The 25,313-nt window shown below is 39.5% G+C and overlaps 1 protein-coding gene across 3 annotated transcripts in view; it reads right to left on the bottom strand.

Moving 5' to 3' along the window:
- The window catches only part of Mctp2 (multiple C2 and transmembrane domain containing 2), a 230,825-nt gene that overhangs the window by 16,756 nt on the left and 188,756 nt on the right, over nt 1-25,313 (bottom strand). For all 3 annotated transcript variants that reach the window (XM_052160741.1, XM_052160751.1, XM_052160753.1), the window contains one exon: nt 10,402-10,511. In XM_052160741.1, the coding sequence (XP_052016701.1) occupies nt 10,402-10,511 (110 nt within the window). The remainder of the gene's footprint in view (nt 1-10,401; nt 10,512-25,313) is intronic.

Here is a 25,313-nt window from a genome sequence, read left to right as displayed (position 1 = left end):
CCCAATGGCTACATGTAGAACACACTCATATGCTTACGATCAGGAAGCATTGCGGATGAAAGAGCAGAAAGCGTTTAAGAGCCAGAGGAGCAGGAAGTTGGCCATGGAGAGAAGTGTTTCCTAGTAAAGTCAGACGCTACACTTACACAGCCTCACCATCTAAACATGAGATGAAGAAGGAAAACAACAACACACACGCTACCGTGGATGAGGAAATGCCCACGAGGCCTCAGCCTACATGAAAAACTACAGGTCATTAAGGATCATTGAAGATAGGAGAAATGGTCTTCCCAGAAAAGAATACACCCACTGGTTATCCAATACCAAATGCTCAACCCTGAATACATAGACACATAAGTAACATTGTATGAACTGAGTAGGTTGTATTTAGGAATATATGTATTAATAGAGCCATACAATTAATGAAAAAGGAGGCCTTGAATGTGAAAGAGATGAAGGAGTGGGTATATGAAAGGTTTTGGAGGGAAGAAAGGGAAGGGGAAATGATGCAGTAAAAATCTCAAAAATAAAACTGTAACTAAAGAATGAAAAAACACTCTGAAAAACAGAAGTAGAACACTAAGCCGAGGGAAGAGCTCTAAAGCCAAACTTTGGTAGGTTTTAACATGCTCGTTGACTCAAACTTTACCTTTCTTTCTTTTTTTTTTTTTTGCCTGAAGTCAATTTGTAAGCATATATAAGAACGTTAATTTATACACCAACTGGCCTTGCCTTTAGTCCAACTCTAATCTTGGGTAATTGGGGAAACTGATCTAATAAATCTGAATTATAATATTTCTCAGTGAAATAGTATTATTAATAGTGTGCATATTCTAGATATCTCTAGATTTAAACATGAATAAACAAAAACTTATACTTTAGTAGCTACTTATTTGGTGTCTTAAATTTTAGCATACTTATAATTATTAAATAAAAATATACACTTCATTATCAAATTTATCCTTTTTGTTTTTGTCAATTTGTACATTTGGTAAGACATCTTGCTTCTAAATTGTTTTGATTTTTGCAATACAATTCAGTCTCATACTGGCCCAAAACTCAATGTATAGTCCAAGATGACATCCAACTCATGATTCTCTTCCTGCCTCATGCTTGCTCTGTGGTCTTTGTTCTACATGTGGCACTGCACAGTGTAGAAAAGAATCAAAGAGTGGTCCTTACCCAAGGACACAGAGGCTACATGAATGGCTACCAAAGCATTATTCACAGCCTTTATGTTTTAGAAAACATAATAGACACAGGTGTGTCTATTAGTAACTAACAAAGAAATCTTCCAATAAAATGCCTAACCTAAGAAACAAAAACAAGAAACAAAAAACAAACAAAAATTTGAATTATATTTAGACTCTGCAATATCAAATATATTTAGAAAGCAATAACACTACACAAAGATCACTCACACATAGCATTCCCAAGCATGGAGATTCCAAGCTAGATCTAGACATCCATCAAAATATAGACATCAGTGCATACATATAATTATGGAGACACTGTAGGAATAGATGTCTATACTGCAATGAATGGATATATTCCAAACAGTTAATGGTAGATACAGGTGATAGAGTTTAGAAAAGAAGCATAGGGTGTGATAGGAGACTTTCATGCAGCATGTTTGATTCTTATAATGGATATATTGTGAAATAAAATCAAATTAATGTGAATGTTGAACTGTGATTTTAAATGTTTTAATTGTAGAAAAATGAGCAGACTACACCATATCCATACATATACATATAATATACATACACACACACACACACACACACACACACACACACACACACACATATATATATATATATATATATATATATATATATATATATATATATCCTCAGTTAGGTATGACCATTTGACCTTTGCAGATTTTTTATTAGGATTGTGTAAGTAAAAACTGTTTTCCATTCTAACATTGTCTAACGAAAAGTAAAACCATAGGTAGTGTACCCAGCTTCTCTCTGTGTCATTCCCATTTTATAGATGTGAAACTGACAAGCCACATCTACCTTACAGAAATACTCATACTAGCCAATAAAATAGTGAACACAAAGCATTTAAAATCTCACAATGCACAGTAATTATTTAACAAATTTTACCTGCTTGTATTGCTTTGTTATATTGCAAACATAACATAAATATATCAGAGAGCAGTCTGAAGATAATAAAATGCATTAAACATGAATTTATTTTTTAAGGAAGAGATATAAATCACAGTTCTTTTTCTAGCAATAATATATATTCTTAAAAGAGTAAAGTTCTGAGAAACTTGAGGCCACAGAGAATGGAGAGGCCGGGTGGAAGGTGGGGTGGGGACATCCTTGTAGACCCAGGGGAGGGGGTATGGGATGAGGAACTGTCAGAGGGTGGACCAGGAAGGGAATAATGAATGACTGGGCTATAAAAAAGGATGTTTAATTAATATATATATATATATATATATATATATATATATATAAAGAAAAGAGTAAAGTTCTAGAAAAATGGTTTGAAAAAAATATTTTATGGAAAGAAGCTAGGCCACCACTTAGCAGACATGAAAATAAGAAAACAATGTAATTGCAAAAAAAATAAAATAAAATTAATATAAGAATGTTAGATGTTAACTCAACTTTAAAGTAATTATTCTACCAAAAATTATTTTAAACAAAAAAAAAATGGATTTTTTAATAGGTCTTTATGTTACCTATGGGAGAGACAAAGGAAAATGCCTAGGGCATTCCAAAATCAAAAATTTAATAGAAAGCATGAGGGTAAAGCATATGTCTATATATTTATAGTAAGGCTAAGTGAGAAACAGAATGAATGAAAGAAGAAAGAACAGAAAGGAAACCTTCAGAAATAGATAGGAAGGAGTAGACAGATACCATGAGGACCTGGGGTTCAGGAAGACAGGATTGCAATCTGAGGTTAGGTTACCTGTACAGATTAAAATGCTTTGGGAGCAGCATTTAAGGAAAAACAAACAAACAAACAAACAAACAAACAAAGATGATGAATCCCTGGTTGTTAGCTGCCCATAGTGAGCCATGGCAGAATCTCCTCCGGCAGGGGCAGGAAATGCTATTATTCCAGACATCTGAGTGCCCCCAACACAGCAACCCAAGGAATGACAGCTCACACCTGACACCAAGTGGCACCTGGCTCCATAAATGAGCACCACCAGGAACAGCAGAAAACAGATCCTGAGATGGAAGGTTTCAGGTGATGAGGCCAACTTGACATGTTATACAATCATTGTTTAATATGGATAGTCACGAAAAATTAAGAAGCCATTAAAAATTCTATTCATAAAAATATTAAGTTTGAATAGGGTACTTAAAAATAAGACATCGACATCTAAACTGACTAGTAATCACATGAAATTTGAATAAAGTACATGCTATGATGGAAAGATATCAAATGTTTGACATAGAGTGATCAGAAAAAAAATTCTGGGTATGTTAAAAAAATAGGTGAACATGGATCATGAAACTAACAAAGGGAAGATCGCACAGCTATATTCATGTAATTCAATAAGATAGAAACATTTACTTTAGTAGTAAATAGGTTACATCCTAATGATTAATAAGGTAATTCATAAAGAAAAACAATTTTAATGTGCAAAAACATCCAGAGTCCTGCCGGTGCCATGCCACACAGAAGCAGAAATGACAGTGAACTGAGGATATCCAAAGTCCAGCCTGCCACAGGGGCCTGGCTATAGAACTCAGGAGCCTGCCAGGCATGGCAGCTACTACAGTGTACAAGTATGTGGAAGCCAGATGGAGAGAAAGAGAAGTGAAACGATTTGAGCATTTTGAAGAGAGATGAAACTGGGGAGGTGAGGGTGGAGACAAAGAGGCTGTTGTGAGTAGCCTGCCCTCCCACCTTAGGCCATGATGCAATCCCAGCCCATGCTGCCATGCAGGGTCATGTCTGGGTTCATAGCCATGCAGCCGCAGGGGTCTGTGTCAATGCCCATGGCTCATATTACCACTAAAAACCATGCAGACTTCCCTGGTCTGGGTTGCTGCCTGGGACCACATTGATGTCCAAGGATTGTGCAGAGCAGGCCCTGCCTCTTAGTGGCTGCGTGCTCTGGAGAGATGGTCCTACCTTTCTCCAGCTGCAGAACTCAGAAGAACAGGCTCTGCCCCTCTCCTGGGCATGAGAGCTAGAGAGCTACCTCTGCCCTTTTGGGCTGCAGCATTGGGTGAGCTAGCGGAGGCGGGTGTTGAAGAGTTGGTATGCTGACCAACTCAGCTACCACTCATGCTCAGATCCAGAGCTCTCCCTCATTTATGAACTGATGGAACTTGTGAAAGGGCCTGTGCTATAGATCCAAAGCTGCAGGAGCCCCATGACACAGGATATCCTAATAGAGTTCGAGTTGAGGATCCAGTATTGATGATGTAGCAGAAACCAGGGGCCTTGAATCAGACCAATGACTCATTACAACAAATATTTTTGAGTAAAGACATGTGGACAAAAGGGTACACTGTGGGGCACAGTGTGACTCACTACAGTTTCCATGCTGAGATGTCCTGTTTTTGCTTTTTATTTTCTTTTGTAGGGGGGGTTTCAAGGGCAGAGGGCAGATACAAAGAGACAGGGAGATGAGTGGGATTGGGTTACATGATGTGAAACTCACAAAGAATCAACAAAAAGTTAAAAAAAAAAACCCAGCAACAAGAATATAGAAAGCCAAAACCAACAAAATTCAAGGAGGGATAGTTCTTAATCCTAGGGGACTATTTTAAAAGATCTCTAAGTAACTATTAGAAGAAATCCATCAAAAAACAAAGTTTAGTGCACATTCAAGATGAGTAATTTGAACTTAGGAAATATACATAGTACAATATTCCCAGTGATCTACTAAGATTACATAGAAAAATTATGGCAATAAGCTATTGTTGGGCCAATATTTTCTGAACAAAAAGAAACATAATGGCAATCTAGAGTCAAAATGATATACAGAAAATTTCCATAGTAACCTAAATTAAGCAACACACTTCTTGGCCAAGGAAGATAGCAAAATAAAAACTCAGAAAATGGCTTTAGCTAAATGCAAAAGATTATTATTGCTATGCAAAATGTCTGTTATGGCACTAAAGCTCTGCTTACCAAAAAGTGTAGAAGAGTCAATCTTTATACCATGAAGTGATACAATTGCCCAGAGGCAGAAAAATAGTAATCAATGAAGAGCACTGAAACTGATGAGGAAAAGTAGCCAAGGAAAGAGAAATAGGAAGCAGATTCAAGAAGGAAAACCTGGGTTCCTTCTAAAGCCTAATATAAGTGGTAAATCTTTGTTAAGGGAAAAAAGAAGTTAAAAAACTATTAAGTATTGTGGAAGGTGATACTGCAGATCTTACTAACATATAAAAATATACAACAGCAGGACTGAGAAGTCCCAGCAGGTAAAGGTCTTGCTGCACTACATAAGAATCTGAGTTCAAATCCCTAACACCCATGTCAGTCAGGCATGGCTGCATGTCCCTGTAACCCCAGAACTGAGTGAAGACAGGCAGATCCCCAGAGCTTGCTGGCCAACCAGCCTAGCAGAAAGGGCAAGCTTCCAGTTCAGTGGCAGACCCTGTTCAAGACAACCAGGCACTGATCCATAGAGAAAGATATTGGCCATTGTGCTCTGTCCTCCCCATGTGACCACCCTCCTACAAAATGGATACATCACACATATTTATGAACACACACACAGAAAAGTAGAATATTCAAGCTATGGTAACTTCTAGTAGTTACAATTTATAGAAGTATGTTATAGAAAGATTAGAGCCTACATAAACATCAATTATAGAAAAATGAGTTACTATGCATGTACATAAATATATGAACAAGAAATTAATATTTTATTAAAAACCTTAAGAAAAAAACTATACTCCCAGATGTCTCTCTAACAAGTTCTCTCAGATAAGGAAGAAAATGACAATTTTCCACCGCCATTAAAAAGTTTCACAGAACAGAGGAGACTAAACTCAATTGGTGTCTTCTATATTTGAGGAATTTTGAAGAACAGAAGAGTAACTGGCCACAGTATTCATCACAGCTGCAAAATCCTAGGCCTGTGTATACATCATAAAATCCAGCAATAAAGAGGCTCAAATAGTACACGAAGCACTGTGTATCATAGAGCACAGAGAGTTCATTCCAGGGTGGTGAGCCTGGCATCCCATCTACGAGTCAACCACAACACTTGCATACATCAGCAGAAAGAATGGAGTGGGTGCATGGATCATGCCAATGAATATGCAGAAAAGAGTGTTTGACAAACTCAACTCAGGTGAACGATGAGATTGAGCGATAATCAGGCACCAAAGGAACCCTTCTACATCTCAAGAACAGCTTTACAACAACCCATAGCAGAAGTCTTCCCTAGCGGGACAATGCTGGGATCTCTTACTCTGAGATGGAGGCAGCAGAAGTGCTCTCTACCAACCAAGTTCTGCTCAGTGTTGTCTTCTATCTATGACCAATGCCCCAAACCAAACTAAACACACAGGGGCTTCAATGAAAGGATGAAAATGTCACTTAAATGACAGGAAGATCTAAACAAAATCCCTCCTCCTCCTCATGTAAGAACAGTAAAAGGACTTGGTATGGCAGAGTGGGTTGGAACCACTGGGGGCATCCCCCTACTCTGAGGAGAAGAGGAGGGGGAGAGGCTATGTGAGGGTGACCCTTGGAGGAGAGGGGGACAGTGATTGGGATGTAAAGTGAATTAAAGAAATTATTTTTTTTTAAAGAGCTGCAGTAACAAAACCTATGAAGGTCAATAGAAATGAAAGAGGAAGATGTATTTTATTTTTAAACATCAGTAAGGAACAGGTAGATTAACAGGAAATTAAAATCTCTCTCTCTTTCTTTTTTTAAATGTAATTATAAGTAATGACAAATTAAGAACCTGAGAATCAATCTCTCACACATTTGAGTGTCAACAATCTAGGATGGAGAATATGATGGTTGGAAAGATGGAGGAGGACATACATTCATGCAACCCTTACATTTGTGTGTGCTACTTGAAAGTATGCATTGTGTATGTATGCCAAAGGCCAGAATTCTAGTGGAAGTCTTCTAGAGCACACCCAAGGTTGAACAGCCTTGGCCAATCACAGCTTTCCCATTTTGAAATCAAATAATTAAGGAAACACTTCTATGAACTTTTGTAGTTTTCTTGAGTTGGAAGATTTCCAAATTCTAATCATAGAGTGGGGAGAGCTAAATTTCTTAACATGAGCCTACCGCCATGTGAGGATATTATTTTGGAAAATTTAAGGCACTTAGCACAAATGATTAGGGCAGCATCCAATGACATGAGTACATCCCCACTGTCTTGGGATTGTTCCATGACAATTCAGTGGTTACTGTTTTTCTCAGCTGAGACAAATGAAACCCTCAGATGCCTGCTCTCTTAGAAACAAAAGCTACTGGCTACCCCTTCCTGTAGATCCTTCTCTATGGCATATCCAACAAGATGGTCTCATTTAATATGCACCTGTTCTCATGGTAGCTTGCTAATACTCTTCTGGGCATTTGTTCTTGAATCTGTTCCCTTTAATATACTTCTCTCAGGGTAAACTCAAAATGTGCCGCTGTCATTGCAATGGATTCCCTGTGATTCTAACTGCACTTCACTCGCCTTCCTAACACCACTTCCTATTTAGGAGAGTCCTACATTATAACAAGGGGCCTCATACACTCCAGATCATCCAAAACCAGTGAACCTCTGCCTTCCTAGGACCTCTAATATCACCAGTTCCTCCTTGAAGCTTTCCCTAGCTACTCAAAGACACAGGGTTGAAGCCATCATTCCATAGAGACATTCAGTACACCCGGCTCCCCAGGATCACCTGACTTGCTCTCCAGGAGAGTGCAGTGCCAACTAAAATTCTCAATGCGATATGTGCACAGATTTGAAATATGCATATGTTATAATAAGTGATCAGAGAAGATAACCAGGAAAGATAAAATGCCGCTTCTTCCCTGTACACACAGCAGCGGTGACAATTGCTCGGAAAGAGCTTCATGTAAATGCTCCATGTTGCCCAAAGATGGCAAGAAGTTTTCCTGGTTTGTAAGCACGGAATTACAATAGAATTCCAAGAGTGTGACAAATGGCATCCCACTTGAATACCCAGCAGGGAGTTTAAGGTCAATGTAATAATGAATAGGCAAGTAGTTAATAGGAGTCCAGCCTATTAGCCTTCCTGTGTTGCAGCTGGGCAGAACAGTGCTCTGTTCATGGCCTGTAAACACGTTCCGGGCATGGCCGCCACAGCTGTGCTGGGCACAGCTGCCTATCAAAAGCACTGTAGAGATGGAGCCTGTTTAAATCACGCCACCCTGGCTCTCCCCTCACACACATTTCCTTGTACATTATCAACTACACAACAGCTACATTTGTATTTTAGAGATGTCTGAGAATGGGGACAATTGTACCAAACAGCATCTTCCTTCCTTGGCCTTGCCCCCACTCCACATCCTCTTATCCTCCTGGCTCCCAGTACAGTCTCTACTCTCTCTCTCTTTTTTCATTGACTTTTTTCTGTCGCCTTAAGGCCTTTTGTAATGTGTCCCGTCTCTAAACATCACCACGTCTCCCCCTATCTTGTGGACATACTGCTTCCCCTCCCTCTCCTTGTATCCTCTACAGGGCTCAGATTTGTGTCTATGTGCAGGGTTCCCATCTGCTGCAGCCCCCATTTGCCAAACTATCTTCTCCCATTCTTGGAACTGCTCAGAAGTGCTCCAGTCTTGCCTTCTAGCTCCCACTCTTGTAAGTCAGTCATATCTTGCACTCATCCAGCCTCTCCTAGCATCCTGCCCAGATTTTATTTACTGAAGCGATCTCATTCTATTTTCCTGTTACAGTTTTTCTTCTTTACTGAAAAAAAAAAAAAGATTCTTGGAGCGCAATACTATATTAAAGCCTAATAGTAAAGGACTCAGGTTCATATCCAAGCTCTGCGGCTTAGTGGCTGTGACCTTACACTGCATACTTAATCACAGCCTGTAGCATCTTAGGCTGTAATAGAAATCCTTACCATGTTTGTTCTTGCCTTTGTTTGTTTCATTTTGCTTGTTTTTGGAAAGAAATTTGTATTGGGCACATAACACACCTGCTCATTTACATAACAATAGGAAACAACAGAATAAATCTGTCAAAGTTCACAGGGCCTACTAGGATGAAAGATGTACTTTCTAGCATGATGAGGAAAGGCCTCATAGGTAATGGTGTCACACACTCAGCACTAGGGGGCCAGAGACAGTTGGATCTTTGAGTTTGAGGCTAGCCTGCACTACAGAGTGAGTTCTAGGACAGCCAAGGCTACACTTAGAAACCCTGTCTTGAAAAACCAAAAAAAAAAAAAAAAAAAAGAAAAAAGAAAAAGAGTCCTAAGATATTCATGGAGGCACTGAAAAAACTTCATGTCCCTCCACCTAATATACTATTCGTTGTATACAATTAGTTGTGTACAATAAGAAAACCTATTCTAGTAATTTGCTAGATTGTGGGGTTCAGATTCACCCCCCCCAGAGCACATTTGCTCCCCTCTGATCTCTGAATCAACCCAGGGGTTTTACACTGAAACCAGGATATCTCTGAAAGGGAAAAGGGCATGATTAATAGCTGTCCTCACAGAGACTGAGGCGCCATGCACAGGGTCTGCATGAGTCTACACCAGGCTCTTTGCATTTGTAGTATGGTTTTCAGTTTAATGTTCTCTTGGGATTCCTGAGTGCAAAGGAGTGGGTCTTGGATTCTTGTGCCTTCTCTTGGGCTCTTTTCCATCTCTTTTTCCCCCTGTCCAACTTCAATTTGATAGCTTTGTTTTACTGAAATGTATTTTATTTTGTCAAGTTTGGTTGATATCTCTCAGAAGCCTGTTCTTTTCTAATGGAAGGTAGAAAAAGAGCAGATCTGGATGGGAGGGGAGGAGGGGCGAGCTGGGAGGAGTGGAGGGAGGAGAAACCATAATCAGGATCGATTATGTGAAAAAGGAATCGTTTCTTTTGTTGCCTTTTTATCTTGTTTTTCCAGACAGAGATTCTCTGTGTAGCCCTAGCTATCCTGGAACTCAATTCTGTAGACCAGGCTGGCCTCGAACTCAGAGATCTAAATGCTGAGAAAAATGGGCTGTGCCACCACTACCCTGCCAAAAATCTATTTTTAACAACTGTGAAAATACAGTCATGCAAACAGAACCATATTGTCATCCCGGTTCTGACATTCCCACATCTGTCATGGTGACAAGCCCAAAGGACAACGTAGATGAAGGAAACCCTGGTTGAGTAATTCCCCTGCTTTCCTCATCACGTACAGGAGCCACCATCCTGTGGGTACCAGATCTAGTTTACACACCACTGAATATGGGCGGGACTTACTTCTTAATCCTTTCTCCAAAAGAAGCAACTTCCTCCAAGATGTTCTGGACAGTGGAAACAATATCCTGGACCATATAGATTCTCTCGATTATCCCCTTTTTCTCAGACTCCTAGGAGACACAAAAAGCAAGATTTATATTAGATACTTGGAAAACAAAAAGAGTAATTTCAAGACAACAACCACATTTTTCCAAAAATATTTATTGACTCCAAGATATAAAGGCCAGTTGACTCTTTCTGTTGCTGTCACACACAGTGTGGCTCCCAGTCACAATCTTAAGATCCAAAAGTGGTAACAGGAGGTCCTTGGGAGGTCCCTGCCGAGAATTCCGTTATTGTTTCAGTGTTGCCAGCTGTTTTTCTCTCTCTCCTCAGGTTGCCTAAAGTACACTTATTGCCTCCTCTCTGACAGTGCTACAGATAGCTAAGAGCAGGTCACTCTGGAATACACACAACAGGCTTCCAAGTACTGTGACTTCTTACACAAACGGTTACATTGTAATAATCATGTTCCCAACACACTGCAGACACCAGGAAAACTTCAGCCAACCTTTGGCAACTTTGTCAGAAACAAAGCAAGCATCAAAGACATGCCATCGGCATCTGGGCTGCAGAGGCCCCTGTGCCACAGCTGGCAAGGAGATCTGGCACTGTATCATGTGATTTATTTATGAGCTTGGAGTACTACATACTCTTATCTTCCTCAGTGTCCACTGTCTAAGAATGTCCCCTCCTCCCTAAGTTATGTATAGATCTTCAATATATTTAACTGTGCTAAATAGCTATAACACTATTAACATAATTTAAGATTATGCAAATTATTACACAAATTGTTACCATGTATTTTTATAGTTTCTTGGCTAATCTCTTTCCCACTGTGGTCTCTCTGTGTCAATCCAGCCTACTATGCTGTTGAAAGAGTCTTTACAACATTTATAGCCAAGTAACAAGAGATTGTTACTTGGATTAGAATTATGATGAATCACTCAGTAACAGACCACTCCTAGGCTACCCTCCATGCTAAGGAAGGAAGGAAGGAAGGAAGGAAGGAAGGAAGGAAGGAAGGAAGGAAGGAAGGAAGGAAGGAAGGAAGGAAAAAACAATCAAAATATGCAAACAAAGAAACAAAGAAAGACAAATAACTAATTTTTATACTCTATTTCTGCTTCATTTAAAAGAAAGAGCCATGAATGGAGTGAGGAAACTTGCGCTCCCTGTGGTGGTTTGTTTAAGAGCGCCTATAGGGCAGGTATGTGTAATCATTTAAGTAATACCAATCCCATCATTGGGTATGGAAGGAAACATTGAATCTGTTTCTCCTTGCAGTGGCAACTTTGCAAGACAGTTTTACTATCCTTAACTTTTAAATTACTTTCCCCTTATTATTATTCTTTAAGAAGTTTGTGCTAAAAATTAGACATGCTGTCAAGGTGATCTCATTCATACCCAGCAACCTACAATGGCCTATGAACGGGCACAATGGTCAAAACTCATCTCTGTCTGCTACATATGCTCTGTGTTTACAAAGAAGCATTTGAAGGCTCTGGAGAGCTTGACCCGAAGGGCAAAGGAGCTTCCTCTTTGTAGCAGCATTGACTTTAGGTCAAAACAATTTTTTGGAAAATGATTCACGTTTCTGTGTGGCTCAATTTGCTAAGAAACTTGCTGTATTAATTGTTTGATTTTTTTTTTTACCTCTACAAACGAACCCAAACTTAAGTGTTAATTAGTGTACCAAACTAATGAAGGATTCTGACAGCATCCTTTCAGTTTTTAAATGAATTTGACGTTTTGCTTTGAGTATTCAGTATCCACAGATGAGAATCAGATTTGCATAATTTTAAGAATCAGAGCAATTAAAATCCTGTATATTTAGAATTACCAACTAACTCATTTTGATTTATTAGCTAAACTATAAAGATGCTTTCACTTTGTTTTATAATACATTGTTAAGAACAAGAATATATAGCACATATACATTAAAATAAAAAGTTATTATGTTGATTACGTGAATATTTGAAACTGACACACAAAGATTGGTCATGTATGGTACAAACACTCGGATGCACTCAACAAATTCACGTTGTCTGTGGTTCCCTGGTCCTTTCGGACCAGCCTGTCACAGGTTGTGCATCCTGTGAACTTTTATTTCATCCTCTCATTTCTAATATCCATAAAGTTATTCTTAACCATCTTCAGAATTAAACTCAATGGACATTAAACCAGCATCTTAATCCTCACCACTGTAGACAAAATTGAGAGCAATACTCAACAAGAATTTAGGCACCCTGAAAACTCACTATAAATGTGACAGATGGAAGAAATCTTTAATTCAGTATTAAAATATCAATTTTATATACATAGGATTTTTTAATATCCACTGCTATAAACTTTCTCTACATTTTTAAAGATAGTGCTTCCAATAAGATATTTCCTTATATGATTATTTTATAGAAATTACTCAGAATTACTATAGGTTTGCTATTTTATATTTCTAGATATACTATATTTTACGTTCAAATAGTTTTATCATAATTTGAAATAAATGATAGTTTCCATATACTTCCACAATGTGATATAGCAATAGGGCCCCCACAAGGTATCAGTCTTTCCTACTAACAGAATCATGAACTCTGTAGGCCTTTCCACAGAGTGCCTACCTATCTTAGCCCTGGGTATTTTGCTACAGCAACACCAAGCAACCTAAATATAGCCAGCATACCAATACCTACCATTAGTATAATAGTATCAGAGCACTGTTATTTATTAAATATATATACACCTATGTAGGTATAGTATATAGATATCCTTTTATTTAAATTAAATTATAAGTTTATATGGATTTTAATTATATATATCAAACTATATATGTATCATTCTTACTTAAATACTGAAGTGCATTATACAAGTTTTTTAAAGTGCATATTATTCAATATAGCCGGAAAAAAATAAAACCTAATGTTATATTCAGTTTAGTTTTTCATCATCTTATCTATGGCATGGATTAAATTCAGAATATATTTAACATACATTTATACACTTCTTATTCTTTGCACTAACCATTTTAAATTAGATGTTTGGAGGTTTTGTGTATCTTGTAGCCCAGGCCACGGCATGGCACAGTAGGCTGGTATAGCAGGTGGATGATGGGACCGAGGAATGAGTTAAGCTTCCACAAGTTCCTGAGAGAGGAAAAGGCTAGCACTTTTTTTTTATTGGTGACTATTCACAGCCTACCTCTAGGCATAGCTAGTTCTAGTCCCTGGAAGGAGTCAGGGATAGATAATTTCTGCCTACTAGTGCCTAACCCACTGTTTGTCCTTTAGAGGTTGGCTACCTACAAACAGATTTCAAGAGTAATAATAGTAAGGGCCCTTAGGAAAACCTAAGCAACTTGCTCAGCTTGTTTTAATATAAATGTTAAATGTTAGCTCTAAAATGAAGACTATTAGCAAATATAATTTTCCTCGAAAAACAAGGACCTATGATATATCATTTTCCTCTGAAATTTATTAGTATAGGAAGAGATCATTTTTCCAGTGTTTTTATTCCAATGAAGTGTATTTTCCATATGCCCCTATAATATGACATGGGATATGTCCATCTGGAGGATGTATCCTCATGATTAGGGTCAAGGATATATTCTGTTCCTTAAGTGGCTTTGGTGTTCTTGTGATAAGGTCCCTTTGGGTTAATCAAGGAATAATAGCTCCTATTCTACATGAAGATGGTATTTGTACTTTGGTAGTTGCATATGTGATTAGCATCTTTCATACTCTCCCAGTCTATGTTTTAGTGGTAGAACTTAGTAGACCAGAAGATAAGACCAGTTGGCTCTGTATGACTGCATTCTTGGGATCCACAAAATTGCCACAGGGACTCCACAGGGCGAGGACTCTTTCTTGATGGAGAAATGGGTGGATACAGGGAATGAGCAGGGATGTCAAAGGACTGCTTGCATTGACCTGGGAACCTGTCAGGTATATAAAAAATAGCAAGCTACATTCTAGATATCATAAATCTATAAAAATAAATAGTTGAAATTAAGCCCTATGGAATTAGAGAAGCCTCTTTGGTGTACTCACACATACTGACTGATGTCTGTCCTCTTCCATCAAGCCATAATTCTGCCTCTTAGTCATCCAGTAACACATTTATCCATTGTGGTGGCTTGATGGGAAATGGCCCCCACTGGCCCAAGGGAGTGGTACTATTAGGAGATGTGGCCTAGTTGGAGTAGCTGTGGCTGTGTGGAAAGAGGTGTATCACTAGGATAAGGGCTTTGAGGTCTCAGAAGCTCAAGCCATGCCTAGTATCACACAGCTGTCGGCTGATTCTAGATGTAGCACTCTTGGTTCCTCCTGCAGGCGGCCATGCCTCCCTCACACCATGATCATAATGGACTAAACCCCTGAAACTGTAAGTCAACCCTAATGAACTATTTCCTGTATAAGAGTCGCCATGGTTATGGACCCTCCTCACAGCAACAAAACCCTAACTAAGATATTCGTTTTCTGTACCTCTAAAGTTATCTTTAAGCCACTAATCTGCCAATGGATGTGGCCCAGAGACACTGACACTAATCCTGTTTCCAAGGTGTTAGCATCTAGACATGGTAAGGAATTCATCTGTGTTCATAAACACATAACAATGAACTAAAATCTAAGGCTGGACTGCCAAGAATGTCTCATTCCATAGAGCAAGTACCTAATGCTTTAAGCATATATAATATATGTATATATATAATTTTATACATATATTTAATTTTCCATTTGATCTCTTGGTGTCTCTGGGTTTCCCCTCTCTCTCTCTCTCTAATTTCCATACAATGCATCATTTTGAAGAATTGGCTCCTGCTAAGTTTTCCTCCCTCCCATTTTCCCTGGGATTTTCTTATACAGCTTTTATAGGAATGTTTATTATTTGATTTTCATCTAAGAATCTGATATGCAATCAGTGATTTTTAGATCAATAGATGAAAATTCAGATAAAATGTAAAATACAACTCCTTACACACAAGCTATCTATATATCTGTACATTCTAGAAACATACTTACCTTTATAGTAACCAACATTTTGCTCCCATCCTACACTGTAAAGTTATTTCAAATAAGATATATCAGTTTTATGATTTTAAAAATAAAAAATATCCATATAACAATGCTCATGAAACCTTTAGTATTACTTGTATTTTTATAAAAACAACAGTGCATTTCTGAAAAACATGAATGAGGTTTGTATGAACATTAACTCTCTTGGATTGCTATGACAGAATACATGAGGTAAGTGATTTATAAAGTAAAGAGGTTATTTGGCTCTCAATTCTCATGACTGGAAGATTCAAATAGCATGGTACTGACATCTTAGCAGGAAAGAAAATCAACCTTTGTAAAATGGCCCAAGCTTTCAGGGTTCCTTCATTTTATGATAATCACTTTCAGGAGCAATTATATTCTACCCTACAAGACCAACACTAACCGCCCCCGCCTCACCATGGATGTGGTGCCTGCCTTGATTAAGTCTCATTAGCCTTGCTTCTGCACAAACACCTGAGGACCAGAAACTGAACGCCCAGGAGTCAGAGATTCTCCTTAGCAGCAAGCATGATGACTTTTTATATTTGAATATTAGTTGCAGTTCTGAAAACTGAAACTCACATAATCTTGACCCTGATTGGGGTGGGAGGCAAAGATGAGAAGTTTTAGTTGGTTTTCTACTGTTGTCATGAAACACCGTGACCAAAAGCAACTTGAGGAAGAAAGGGCATATAACTTACAGTTGGTAGTCCATCATATTGGAAAGCCAGGGCAAAAACTTAAGGCAGACACTGAAGTTGACACCATGGAGGAGTGATGCTTACTGTGTTGGTCAGCCTGTTTTCTTATACATTCTATTACTAAGAACGCAGGACTAGCAACAACTATAGTGGGCTGGACCCTCCCATAGCAACCATTCATTTAAAAAAAATAGCCCATAACCTTCCTTATAGGCCAATCTTACTGTGGTATTTTCTCAATTAAGATTCCCTTTTCTCAGATATGTCTATGTTTGCATAAAGTTGAGAAAAAAAGAATCAGGAAAGAAGGTTTATAACATGTGTAAATTATTTGGTATCTTCATTAACCTGAACACATTCCCTTTAAGCAGGAAAAAAGACAAAGGATGAACAGTCTTTTGTCTAACTTAAAGAATTCTGGATGCATTTGTGTTTCGTAGGAAAGGCTCTTCTGGGACAAGTCTGTTCATGTTGCCCTGATGCTCAGAGAGATCGTCTAGCAGCTGGATGTGCACCCCGCTGGCTTTATTTACACATCTCAGATTGAACCAGGGGATGTGGTGATAACAGTTTAGCAGATACAACATTGCATCTGCTGCTGACACCACACTGCCTGGGAAGAGTAAGAGTGATTCATTCAGAAAGACAGACAGCAGTGGCACGCCGGCCCCTGGCCCTCTCACCACAGAGGCTCCTGACTCATACAGAGAACTGTGGGTAGAAAAAGAGTGATGACCACTGGTATGATTGCACAAATGAACAAGATGATTGCGACTGACTGCACTGCCACAGCAGGGTCTTCCTTATCATTATAAACCCACAAAGGGAGAGAGGACCAAGTGGACGCCTCATGACCAGGGCTCTACTTGATGGGCAAGCACCTGTTATTAAAGCAGAGGAGGGGAAAAAAAGACTTCAAGTCCAGAATCCACTTTCACAAGGGTCCTTCTGGTTACATGTGTGCATATGGTATGTACGTTTGTATGTATGTTCGCACACATGTGCATGTGGGGCATATGGAATGCCAGAGGGGCTGGTGCTCTGTATTAGGCAGAGTTTCTTAGTTGAGCCCAGGGCTTGCTGCTTTGCTAGACTGAGTAGCCAGTTTGCTCTGCAGATCCAGTTTCTACCTCCCATGGGCTAGTAGGACGCATGGGCTACTACTCTTCCCTCCTGGGTTTATGTGGGTGCTGGGGATATGAACTCAGATCCTCAGGCTTGAGTAACCAGTCATTTTAGCCATTTTAATCCATTGTTCCATCAAACTAGCTCTTGCTTCGATTTGTATCTTGCTCTACAAGAATGAGTGTCAGTAGTGGGGGTTGAGGGGATGACATGTGCCAATTCTTGGCTGTTAGAAGCTGAGGAGGAGGGCTACCCCATAGGAAGACTAGAAGTCTCAGAGCCCTGAGATCTCTCAGACACTGAGCCACCAACCAGGCAGCATACACGAGCGGGTCCTAGGCTCCTGACACATATCTAACAGAAGGCTGTCTAACCCTCTAGAGACTTGAGGCCCCAGGGAGTGGGGAGGCCTGGCAGGAGGGTATCTTCTTACACACACTGGAGAGGACAGTGGGGAGGAGGAATGGGATGAGGAACTGTGGGTAGGTGGGGGATCTGGTTTAGAAAAACATGTACTTTCTCTATTTCTGGTTTAGAAAAACACTCACGTTCTCTATTAATTATCTAAGCAAAATAGGGGATATATTCCTGAAACTGACCCTGACAGGGAAAACAAAATACTTTAGACATGCTTAGAAGTTGAGTGGTGCTTGTCAAGGAATGCTCGCAAGTCTCCAAAGGATCAAGACAAAATTTTTATCTCAAGAGTCTCCCAGTAATGTCAGCCATCCAGACGAAAGATGTAAAACTGGGGTTTTAGCCAAGGGAAATGCATTGTCTGCCTCAATTCATTGAATATTAGAGAACTGTAATTTGAAAACTTGAACAATCAACATTAGAAATTGATTGAGTAGCATTAAGCATGGAAAAAAACTTAGTATCTTAGTATCCTCCTCCCCACTGTCCTCCCCAGTGTGTGCAAGAAGACACCCTCCTGCCAGGCCTCCCCACTCCCTGGGGCCTCAAGTCTCTAGAGGGTTAGACAGTCTTCTGTTAGATATGTGTCAGGAGCCTAGGATCCGCTCATGTATGCTGCCTGGTTGGTGGCTCAGTGTCTGAGAGATCTCAGGGCTCTGAGACTTCTAGTCTTCCTATGGGGTAGCCCTCCTCCTCAGCTTCTAACAGCCAAGAATTGGCACTTGTCATCCCCTCAACCCCCACTAAAAAGGGCTTGGAACCAGTATTTCTGCTACATGATATTAAAAATTGTTCCCTAAGAAACAGGAGGCTTGCCTGGTGTCAAAACGAAAGGATGAGGAAAAGGAAAGACCACAACCCCTGACATCTCGAGGCAGATTCTGGAAAGATGCAAATGTAAAGGAAGTGGCCATCCTTAACCTTTGGGATGCAAAGTCTGGGAGGACTGATTCCCTGGACCAGCTGACAAACAGATGCTGCCATAAGGGAAAGATGCCTTGTGGATCCTATAGCTACTGATGCTCCAGAGTGCACAAAGAGTGGTAGTTTTCAACTTTGTTATGTGCATTCTTTGCCTTCCCCCTAGGTAGGAAAGGGGAGAGACTAATGGGTAAGATAGTCATCTGGTTAAGAGAAATAAAAAGTAGGACTGAGGATATGACTCAGTACCATGAGGATGTTGGTTTGGGTCCCAGAATAAACAAAGAGACAGGAATTCCAGTACCCATCTGGGAAGAAGTCAGTGGGGGTGAGACAGGCAAGATAGATCCTCAAAGCTGATTGTCTGGCCCACTTGGCAGAATTAATGAACCTCAGGATAGTAAGAAACCTTGTTTTACAAAATAGTAGATGGGGCGTGGGTAGAAAAGGCATCTGACCTCTGACCTCCACACTCATGCATGATGTATCTACAATAAGATGTATATAACACACATACAAACAAATTTCAAGCGCTAAAGGTAATTCCCATACACTGAAATAAAACAAACAGCAGCTCCTATAAACAGTTTCAGTTCCCTCAACATTTCCCTCCAAGAGCCCCAATGACTTCCCAACTCTATGCAAGGGTGACTCAACTAGTACTGTAGTTTTCAGGGGAGCACCTGTGTGACCGTGACCTTTATATTCACAGGGAACCTGCTGCAGAGAAAAACATCAGCAAATGTTGCTGTTGCTTCAGTGTGGAATGAATGAATGAACTAATGAATGAATGAAGAGTGACATGCCTGTTTCCAAACAATGGAATACACTTTACTAGAAATATTTATCTGGGAGGATCTGGATTGGAATCCCACTGTGAATCTGACAGAGAAATCACCGAAGGGTTCATTTCTCTTCAATGAGATTTGTTAATTAATGCACGGGGGAATTAATAGTCAGCAGTGTATTTTGAGTGCTGAATGAGTTAAAGGACATAAAAGGCTGTAGTGCTTGAACATTATAAAGTCACTAATGTTTCCATGAGTTTGAGTATTCAAATGTTGTACCATCCTGTTTTAAGTGAATACTGTTATAGTCATTTCTTCATACATAACTTCTCTGGTAAGAAAAATGTGATAACTTTATTTCCTACCAATTATTTTAAAAACTCTCAACTTATAAATTATCTAAAATGTATCCTGTAAACTCCGTGTATAAATTGGGATACAGGATGGGGTGGGGCCATCGTGAAACAGTGGATTTCACTGGGAAACACAAGAGTAACTATTACTACCCTTTAAAAAAAAAAAAGAAAAGAAAAAAAAAGACTACCAGGTGGTGATCTCTTCAAGCTCCCATGGTTAGTTTCAAACTCAAGGCAATAGAGGTAGCTTCAAAACCATTACAAAAAGTAAAGGAAACCACAACTAATAAATGGAGAAATGAGTTTTAGGGTCTAGAAGAAGGAATGTCAGAAGGAGGAGAGAAATGGGAGGGAGAAGAGAGTGACATAATGCATAGTTTACTGGTGTGACACTGGGAAAGAACAACATATTCTAAATAAGAAAAATTGCCCGTGGATAACCAGGATAGAGTGTGTCCAGTTTATTCTCCCATAGCTTCATGGAATAATTTTAGACATGGGAAAGTCATCAGCTTGATGTAGTACTGACCTCTGAAGAAAAAGAGCATTGGACTCTATGCTTTTAGATAGTAATGTTACTTAACAGCATAGAAGACATATGGAATTTACAGCCTGGTGTGTCTTGCTTCACACTGCTTGAAAGCACATACAGAGAACAGCACTTAGAGTGGATGTTTTAAAACATCTTCAAGTACCAGGGACTCTGCTCAGTGTCATGACAAGCAAGGTACTCAAATAATATCCAGGGACTAAGTTAAGAACATCTTTGGATTCCTTCTGAAGGAAATGAAGTCTCAGCCCTTTGAAGAATGGAGACTGGGTTTTCAAAAAGGAAATGTGCATGAGATAATATGTCAAAAAAGTTTGGGGACTCTGGAATTCACCCTCTTGTGATTCAAAACGCATATCCACTGGTCATTAAGAATTGGCTACAACCCATTCTCCTATTAAAATCTTAAAAGTAATACAGTGTAGTAGAAATCTAGCAGTAAAATGCCCACATTAATAAAAAACACATTAAATCAAATTATCAGAGCTTAAATAAAATGACCATTTACTTTACTACCCTGGAAGTTTTGATGAACAAGTTCTCGGCACCACATTTTGCATATAGGTTTCTACTTGTTCAAAAACTGTGTGCACATACATGCACACTTGACTGCATACCTAAAGTTCTCCATTCAAAGAAGCTTGCTGGAAAATTTCTTTTCTTAACAATAATATACTTTGTAATTATTAACCGGTACTGTGTGCTATAATTAATAAACATCACTGATCAACATGGTGTGTGTGTGTGTTTCTGTCTGTCTATGTGTCTGTGTTGGTATATATGTTTGTTTGTATGTGAGTGTATCTGTCTGTGTGCTTCTATGTCTTTGTGTGTCTCTGTGTATGTCCCTATGTGTACATGTTTGTCTGTGTGTATTCATCTGTGTGTGTGTGTGTGTGAATGTGTGCATGCTGCCATTGTTATTTTTTACTTTCTTTCTTAAGAAGAGAAAATGAGCAAAACTCCTCTTTCTGATACATTGTCAGACAGACAATCCACGGTCAATAATATTCTTTAGTTCAAGGGAACAAACAATTCACCTCTCTAGGAATTAACCAAGGTAGTAGCCCTGGGTCCCACATCGAAAGAACATTACAGGTTAATTCTGAAAGCAACTCCCAAGTGCTTGGCATACGTGCAGCAGATCAGGATGGAAAATCTGTTTAAATGCCCACAGTAATGGCATGCTAAGTACTTAAAGAGTTATGTTCTAATGTGTTTGTCTCTGAGTGTATGCATGTGCATGCAGCTGCACACAGAGATCATAAGAGGTGGACAGAATACCCCTAGAATCAGACTTATATGTGGTTGTGTGCCACCTGATGTGGGTGCAGGAAACAGAATCCAGCCCCCCCTCCCCCTCGCAAGAGCATCTCTCCAGTCTCAAAATGCTAAGTTTTCTAATCAGGGACAGTACATGTCATGCTCTTTCATCTTTACTTAGTGCAGAATGCCCCTCAATGAATGCTTAGACATTTCTTATTCAAAGAAACATAGCTATTATCTGGTTTTATTCATAATGGATATAAATGGATGAATTTCTTTTCTCTCTCTCTTTTTTGGAATGAAGTTGATTGTACTTTATTTCACATGATATAAGGTCTCTGTTATAAAATTTATCCCTGATGCTCCACATACAAAGGTTTTAAATTTTACCCAGGAAAAAAATGATTCAGTTTAAGAACTTAAGAATTCCATTCTGGGACAGAGAGGTGGGGTTGAAGAACACATGTTGCTTTTCCAGAGAACCTGAGGTAGTTCCAGCAACCACATAAGGCAGCTCATCAGAAACTGTGACTCCAGTTTCAGGTCGCCCAATATGTCTGGCCTCTGTGGGCACCCTCATTCATGAGAGGGAACACATTCCTCCTCAACACACATACATACACATAATCAAAAATTATAAAGACTAAATTTATAAAGCAGGTCAAATCTATACTGTAAAGACTTGAAATGGTCTATCCCATATGCAGTTACCAAACCCAGACACTATTAGGGATGTCAACAAGTGCTCACAGACAGGAGCCTGATAGAGATTCCTGAGAGGCTCTGCCAGTGCCTGACAAATACAGAGGTAGGTACTCTCAGCCAACCAATGAACTGAGAACAAGGTCCCCAATGCAGGAGCTAGAAAAAGGACCCAAGGAGCTGAAGGAATTTGCAGACCCATAGGAGGAACAACAATATGAACCAACCAGTAACCTAAGAGCTCCCAGGGACTTAACCACCAGCAAACAGTACACATGGAGGGACCCATGGCTCCAGCCACATATGTAGCAGAGGATGGCCTTGTTGGACATCACTGAGAGGAGAGGCCCTTGATCCTATGAAGGCTCGATGTCCCAGTATAGGAGAAGACCAGGACAGATGCCGGAGTAGATGGGTTAGTGAGGAGGGGGAGGGGGAATCAGATAGGGGGTTTTTGGAGGGGAAATGAGGAAAAGGGATAACATTTGAAATGTAAATAAAGAAAATAACTAATAAAAAAATGTAAAAGTAGAAAAAATAACAAAATAAAACCTAAAAAAATTAAAAATGCATGCTGATAAGGAAAATATGATGAAATTGATCTATTTTTCTCATCAGCACTGACAGGTACTCACGCCATCATCAATGATCCTTAGAGAAGAAGCCATTCAAGTCTCACATCTAGTTATACAAAAACTAACCTATACTGTGACTATCAGAACAGGCTTTTTTTCTCATAGCAAGAAACAATTTTTTTTAATTTTATTATATTCTGTTATGCTTCCATTTTTCTGACACTAATAGTAAATGCTGGAATATTCTATGTAAGTAATCATTGGGCTGGAACAAGAAAGAAACTCTCTGGAAAAGTATTTATACTTTCAACAATGAAAACAAGATATTATTGTCTTATATGACCTTTCATAAATATGGGTTATAGCATTTTACACAATCGTTTCTTGGTTCATGCTTCAATTACTGACCTTTACTGTGTAGAAAATTAATGCAATTTTCATTGTAGTCCATCCGTACAAATAAGGTCCACATGCAGGATTCCACATAGGAAATTTAATAAAAATAGAAAATGCTAACTGATTGTTGTTGGCTGAACTCAGCTATTATCTGTTTGTTCTCGGGTCCCTAGAACACTATAGTTGCAAAAAGCAATTTCTTACATGGACCATCTGGTATAAGAAAGAAGAATTTTTCTTTCTTCAAAGTTTAGTCTGTGTATTTTGTTTCTTAAAAGCCAAAAATATAGCTACCTGCAAGATGTATGTGTATCACAAAAGAAAAGAAGGAAGAATTGTGACATCCAATCTGGTTTCTAACATAGATAACTACAGTGTGCTGTTAAGAGTGAGAAGGAGCCAGAGGCGACAGTGATGTCATTTTACAACCATCTCTATCCCAGACAATAGAAGTATGACAGATCCCAGACCATGCATGTCCTGGTCTCTGAGTCAGAGAAAGGCAGAAGATGGGAGTTCACTCTTCCCCCAAGAAGCTGGGTCAAGCAGCCTTTCATCCCCTGTCAACTGTGGTTGCCTTTGCTGGGCAGGGGAACTGGAGATGAAGGTGTGTCACACTCAAGATAGATGGGTGGCATGGAGTAGCTTCCCTGCCTTCTGCTTTTGTAAAGAGCAGCTCTATATTTGCAAATTGCTCCTCGTTTCGGGTATTTTACACATCCCAAAAGCATGTGTTGTCATGTCTGACACACAACAGAAGCCATGGGACTCTATGAAGAGGATCATTCAACAATCCCCTGTGGTAGGGAATCACCCCGTCATTGCCTGGCCAGGTCTCAGACAAGCACATTGTGATGCTGGGATTCTGTCCAAAGAGAGAAAATGTTGCATTGAGACACACATGAGATGTGCCCTCAAGAAGTCTTAGTGCTGAACTTGAAGTTTAACGAATCTAGTTTTAGTTTAGCGAATTCCCAAGAGAAGAGTCCTGGCTAGTTTTATGACAACTTGACACAAGCAAGACTCATTTAGGAAAAAGGAACTTCAGTTAAGACAATGTTCTGAACAGACTGGCCTGTGAACAAGACTTGGAACATTTCCTTGATTGATAATGGATGTGGGAGGGCTCATTTTACCAAGTGTGAGTCCACCCGTGGGCTAGCAGTCCTAGGTGCTTTAAGAAAGCAGGCTGAGGAATCCCTGAGGAACAATGCAGGCAGCAGCTTCCCTCCAGGGCCTCTTTCTCAGCCCCTGCTTCCATGTTCCTGCTCCACTTCAGTTCATGCCCTAATGTTCCTCAGTGATGTACCATGACGTGAAAGAGTAAGCTGAAATAAATCAAACCCTTTCCTTCTCAAGTTGCTTTATATCATGGTGTTTTATGGTAGCCATAGAAACCCTCAGACCAGAAACAAGAGTGGCATGATATGGGCAGAGACTAAATGTATGCCAGGCTCCCTAGCAACAGAAAGGTGTATTTATCAGAAAGAACAAAGATAGCTTTCTTTTTCTCATTTGGGATTTTTTTCCTTTAGAAAGTTATTTAAAAATATAAAACCAAGGAAACAAAATACAATGGTTATAACCAAACTGTGAAAAGAATATGTTGAAATGCCTTCATGGAAACATCTCAGAACTGAATATACCCTGAAGTGAGTGAGGACAGCCCCACTGCCGATGCTCTCCACACAGGACATGTTGATAACACTTTTGTATGGAGCACCACACTAAGTCCTGGTCCATTTCTGTGAATGGCCTTTTGGATAGATGCTTTCGGCAGTCATCCTTGCTCAGAACTAGGTTAAATGTAGCTCTTCAAAAGATTATCCTCTGGGATAGAATCTAGATTGGACTTTGCTGCCTGATAGCCTGTTGGAGAACACATGAGAGCCATTATCTTCATTAATGCATCTATGGCTACTTGTAAGAGACCCTTAAGATCAAGCCTGTTAACTGTTGACATTCACTGACACAAGTAGGTACTACAGAGTCACCAGTCCCTCTCTTGAGGTTCAGGCCATTCCTTTCAATGCCTCCTAG

Source organism: Apodemus sylvaticus, chromosome 1, assembly GCF_947179515.1.
Source record: "Apodemus sylvaticus chromosome 1, mApoSyl1.1, whole genome shotgun sequence".
Lineage (NCBI taxonomy): Eukaryota > Metazoa > Chordata > Mammalia > Rodentia > Muridae > Apodemus > Apodemus sylvaticus.
This window is presented reverse-complemented; position numbering and strand designations above follow the sequence as displayed.